Here is a 6,000-nt window from a genome sequence, read left to right on the forward strand (position 1 = left end):
AATAGGCAATGTGTACTGATCCTTCGAGGTTGCCTAGTCCTAAGAGGGCATAGCTTTGTCACTGGGAAAATCAGTCTCAATATATTTCCCCCCATGTATAGAGCATTTTAAATGATTATGAGCAGACCATTGAAAATACTGAGTGAACTTCAACTTGATCATTTATGTGAATGAAAATGTAAGTATATAAATAATGAGGGTGAGTGGAAAAGCACAAACTGTTTTTCCTCACTCTCACACCATGATCAGCCTAGAAGACATCTGTGACCAAATGTCTGTGGGTTTTTTCCCCACACACCAAGCAAGCAATCAGTTCCGCAGTGAATACCAGCTGGATGTCTTCCAACCCAGTAGAGTTAGAAACAGGGGCCAAAGACCAAATATGTATTTTACAACAACATAGGTGGCTTGAGGACCTTATAATATAATTACTAATAAGCTAACCTACATGTTTTTTAGTTTTACTCCCTTAGCTTTGTGCCCCTAATTTTTCTATGCAAATTAAATTAGGTGATTGAGAATTATTCATTCCTTCCTTAACCAGATCATATCTGTTGGAGAGAGCATTGTAGAACTTGTGAAAAGCTTCATTCAGCTGTTTCTTGGCATTTTGTTTCAAAATGTTATCTCTTCACATAGGATTTGGAAACACTTTCTGTTCAAGTACCAGGGGAAGTAAGCTACCCCTTCAAGAGTCAAAGAGCAAATTCCAAAGAGAAATGTCAAACAGGCAAGTTTTAGAAGTTTGGTTTGTAATACATACAACTTTATATCCTCTTGACACATAGTTGGAGATGGGAATCAAAGTATTAGATGTCAAAGATGCTAAAAGGTATTAGCCAGCCTAAACCCTCTTAATCTTAGAGGTGTGTTTCTCAAAGTGCTGTTGTTAAACCACCTGCATCAAAATCACTTTGTGGTGCATATTAAAAATGCACATTCTTGAGCCCCACATTAGACCTACTAAATTTTTGTCTCTGGGACTAGAGCCCAGGAACCTTCACTGTTAACAAGACTTGAAAACTGAATAGGAGTTTGACAACTAGAACAGAGGCAGATAGGCATTCCAGGTATAGGAAAGCATCTGTAAAGGGATAAGGCTTGAAAAGGCATCCCGTGCTCAAAGATCAGTAAAGTGTGGGATGTGTGGTCACAGCATAAAGTCTGTTGCTGAGGTCTTATTGTAAGGGCTTTGAGTGCTGTGCTTAGACACCTGTCCTGTACCCAGACAGTCAGGGGTTGCAAACCCAACTGCCTTCAAGATTTGGTGGGCCAAGGCCAACTGTAGAGTGTCTCATCTAAAGGAAGCAGCCACTACTCAGCTCCAAACAGTTGTTACTATGCAGGCAATGTGAGTCTAGTGTTACAAAATATTCTGATTTTTCAAGAAAAGCTAGGAATCTGAAATTTTTTGTGATATTTTATTATTTTTAAATTTTGACAACTAATTTTAAAAAATGTGACAAACTCTGCCGCACCCTCCTCCAAATAATAATATCTGTAGGCCAGATGTGTCCTAGGGCCCTCTAGTTTTTACCTGTATGGTAGGCAGTGAGGAACCATCCAAAATATTTAAGCACAGGAAAAACAATTTGATTTAAAAAATCATCCTAGCAGCAGTATGCAGAGTGAATCATAGGGCATGGGACTGCCAGAGGCATGGTGGCCAATGAGAAAGACAGACTATAATGAGGCCTAAACTAGGGCAGAAGTGATAGGAACAGAGAGGTAGGGTTGGATTTTTAAAACATTTCAGAAATAGAGCAGATTCAATGCGGCGATTGATAGGATATGATAGTTGAGGAAGAGGGAAGAATAATGGCACCTAGGTAGATGTTATTTAAGGATATAGGAAACAAGAGATTTAGAATAGAAAATATAATTTTATAAATATCCAATTTGAAGTATCTTTAAGAAAATGCAGAATGCATTGGGAAATACTGGACTTGATTAGAAGTCAAGGGAGAGAAATTATGGCCAAAGCCAAAATTTTCAAAACAGAAGAAATACCAACAGCTTTTTATTCAGGGTCTGATTTTCTACTTAAGGATTATTTATTTCTCTGCTTTAAAAAAAATACTAAATTTGGGGTATCCCTTGGAATTTTTGCTGTTATTTAGCCATTACTGATCATTAGCATCAGCATCATAGACTCATAGTTTTCATAGAATTCCAGAGCTAAGGGGGGGGGTCTTAAGTATTGGGTAGCCTCCCTCTCACTGGATCCTTGAATCACTATTCAACATCACTGGCAAGTAGTCGTGCCACCTCTACCAAGACAGTTCCAGTGACCAGGAGCTCATCCACCCTTGTTCCATGTTAGGATTCTTAGATCATTGAATAGCTTTTCAAAACATTTGCTTAAAATATGTCTTTTTATCACTTTGTTTCATTGGTTATAACTCTGAGTCACATAGAATAAACAGATGTAAGCATCCAAGTGAGACAAAGTTGTAGGTGTAGAGAAGCAAAAAGTAAATAAATCATAAGAAGGAAGGTAACAAGGCACATGAACAGTTTTGTGCACCACACCTTTAAAAAACAGCAAATAATTTTGGAAGAGTTTAGAAGTGACCAACAGAAGATGTGTGGGTTTAAAAATGGATTCTAACAAGAAGCCTCTGGGGATCTGGTGTAGAAGTTGCTGCTGGGGAAAGGCCTGTGGGACCTGAGGATTTGGGATGGAAAGGAGATTTGCTTTTTTATTTTTTTAAGTTAGAGTACAATGGCATAATTATGGCTCACTGCAGCCTCAACCTCTTGGGCTGAAGATCCTCCCACCTCAGCCTCCCAAGTAGCTGGGACTACAGGTACATACACACCACTATGCCTGGCTAATTAAAAAAAAAATTTTTTTTCTAGAGATGGGGGTCTTGCTATGTTGACTAAGCTGGTCTCAAACTCCTGGACTCAAGCTGTCCTCACACCTCAACCTCCCAAAATGCTGGGATTACAGGTGTGAGCCAGTGTGCCTGGCCTCCTTTTTCTTTTATACACTTTTTACTGTTTTAATTCCTTGCCATGTATATATATTTATTAGTCAGAGACAAAATGATCCAGTCCTATCAGTATATGTGGTTCTTCCCTGTCCCCACCCACACTGCTCATTGCTCCTTACATGGTTGTTACATTTTAGCCTTCAGGTGTCAACTTAAATGGTTACCTCATCAGAGAGGCATTGATGATCATCTTTTAAAAATGAGTTTATGGCTCCACACCATTATTTCTTATGCTATTACCTAGTTCATTTTCTTTTTATAATTTTAGGATCTATAATAATCTATATATTTGTTTTTATTCATTGTCTGCTTGATGGTAACTCCCTGATGTTTTCTTTATTACTTCACACTCAGCTTCTAGTACAATATCTGGCGTAGGGTAATGAAGAATAAATGTGTTTTAGTGAACGAGTTAATACAGAAGGTTCAGAGTAAATTCTTGCATACAGTTATATCTAAGAAGATAACTAGAGATGTCTATCTACAGTGAGACCAGAATAGAGAAAGGAGATTAAAAGTTAAGCAAGTGGAATTTAGAAAATGTTCATAGGGTTCTATGTAATAGACAATTAAGCATTAGACTCAATTTTAAAGAAAATTGTTGAATAATTATTTCTATACTCCCTTAAAAATAGTGTTTTTTCCTAATTTGGGATGTATAAATTATGGTTTGGTCTAAAGGAAAGGAAATATACCAAGTTCTCCATGAGTATTAGAAACAATGCATTACATTTTTGTGATAAATGTGATAAACTTTGATCATATTCCCCAAATATCATTATGAACCAAATTAGAATGATGTGTTTTTCTTGTTTGCCATATTTTACAAATAATTAATTTTAATTTTTAGTTTTGTTTCATCACATGAGATGTCAGATATTTCTTTATCAAATTCTGCTATGCCCAAGTTCAGTGCATCCTCCATGACAAAATTACCTCAACAAGCCGGAAATGCAGTTCTTGTAAGAAGAAGCACTTCTTTGTTTTTCTTTTAAATTTTGCCCAAGTGCTTAAACTTTCAATGATTGTTATTTTTTAATCTAAAATGTAGTTCCATTTTCAAGAAAGAAAACCACAAAATCTGTCACCAGAGATTGAGAAGCTATGCTTTACTTGCTCTGAAAAAAAACCAAAGTCTTCAAATTATAAAAAAGTGGATTTTTTTGTTAGAAACAGTGAATGTAAAAAGGAAGTTGATTTCAGGTAAGAAGTCTTTAAAGACACTTTAAGATTATATTAATAAAAAACTTTTTTACAAAGAAATTCAGCATTCCTTTTTCCTTGGTTCATTTTAAAGATCAGAGCCTGAACATTTTATTTATTAAAGACATTAAATTTTCAAACCTCAGTGAGCTAAGCTCCTTAAGATGTTTCAAACATCATATACCTCAGTTCTTGAAAACCCACATTTGATGCTGTTTATTCAAACATTATATTGAGTTGATAAACTTACTTCTACTGATTTGAATACAGTGTGTTAATTTTGTAAAGTGTAAAGTCACTTGAGAAATCCAGATGAGATCAGCTAATTTTTCAAAACTTGAAGTTGTATTTTAGTTAACCAGTTATTTCACAATCAATAGGTTCAATGAAAATGTCAGATTAAATCACATCGGTTGCCCCACTGCTAGCTATTTTAAAAAAGGAAACTGTGTTGCAGTTTCTATCTCCTTGAAGAGTCAAAAGATTTGAGACCTGTTCACAGTTTTTTGTTTTTACTTGTTTGTTTTAAGACTAGTCAAGTGAAACAGTGGGAGTGCAGAAAAAAACAAATCTGTAAATGATTGTGATCAATAGTTGTAAACACCACTTCTCTTGGACCAGGCTGTTCACACCTTTATTAAATGACATAACTTTTCAATATGTTTAAAGAAATGCCTTTACAGTTCCTACCATTTGCAGTTTATGAAGTCTAATTTTCCCCAACAGACTTCCTACAGAGTTATGCATACTGAAGTTTATTTGATACATTAACTTCACAGTAATCTTCAAGTTTATTTTATTGTATTTAGTATTATTTATTGTGTATTTTAAAATAAATTGTGTTAAAAAGTGTTATTTTTACTTTTTCTTCTTTCTCCCAGTGTGTATCATCCTGATGATGAAGCTGATGAAATGAAGTCTTTATTGGGAATATTTGATGGTATTTTCTAAAACAAACAAATGCTTTTATATTAATAAGAGAAAGAATAAAGACACCTAATCACAAAGCACGCTTTTCATTTTTAAAAAGTAGTTCATAATTGTTCAGAGTTTTTCTCCTGAATTTGATTAGCTTTGTTCACTTTTTGCAACAAAATATATGGACCGATTTATTTTCCCATTATATTGTAACTTCTTGAAAAGCTCTTTTACAGTGGCTTTGTTTCAATAAGCCCTTAACTTAACGGCTTATTGCACTTAGAAATAAGTTGCACTTAGAAATAATTATTCAGTTATTAATTGGATTTTGACAAGAACCAATGTAAAATTTTATTTTTGTATTTTGTTAAGAAGAAAAATATTCTTTGAAAGCAAAATAATGCTAATGCAATGAATCTGCTTATTGTATGGATTAATCACTAATATTATTCCCATGTATTTTGTTTTACTAAGATTTTTAAGAATCCAATGACTATTTGAACCTACTGTTACCTAACTTTGAGCAACAATAAATGAAACATTAATCAGTATAATTGTTGTTTTCATCTAGCTTGTTTTTCAATGTCGTGAATTCTTAAACTTTGTTATGTTGACTTTTACCGTAGTAAAAAGATTTTATATTTTTTTTCCAAGGAATTACATTTCAAATTCATTTATTGATAAGTATTATAAAGGTACCCTAAGCAATGTTTATTATCAAAATTTTTAATAGGTACTATTAGAAGTTGAGGCCCACTTAAGAACTTTTAGAAAATATTTTTTTCTTTTTTAAAAAACTTTTATTTTAGATTCAGTGTTACCTGTGCAGGATTGTTACTAGATAAACTCGTATCATGGGGATTTGTTGTACAGATTATTT

General features: G+C 34.0%; 1 protein-coding gene across 1 annotated transcript in view; it reads left to right on the forward strand.

Annotated features, from left to right (window-relative positions):
• Nucleotides 1-5,671, forward strand: part of HFM1 (helicase for meiosis 1) — a 130,897-nt gene extending 125,226 nt beyond the window's left edge. The window contains exons 35-38 of the mRNA XM_015144702.3: nucleotides 640-730; nucleotides 3,850-3,961; nucleotides 4,051-4,202; nucleotides 5,084-5,671. Of these exons, the coding sequence (XP_015000188.3) occupies nucleotides 640-730; nucleotides 3,850-3,961; nucleotides 4,051-4,202; nucleotides 5,084-5,153 (425 nt within the window). The 3' untranslated portion in view covers nucleotides 5,154-5,671. The remainder of the gene's footprint in view (nucleotides 1-639; nucleotides 731-3,849; nucleotides 3,962-4,050; nucleotides 4,203-5,083) is intronic.
• Nucleotides 5,672-6,000: the final 329 nt, after the last annotated feature.

This window comes from Macaca mulatta, chromosome 1 (genome assembly GCF_049350105.2).
Source record: "Macaca mulatta isolate MMU2019108-1 chromosome 1, T2T-MMU8v2.0, whole genome shotgun sequence".
NCBI lineage: Eukaryota > Metazoa > Chordata > Mammalia > Primates > Cercopithecidae > Macaca > Macaca mulatta.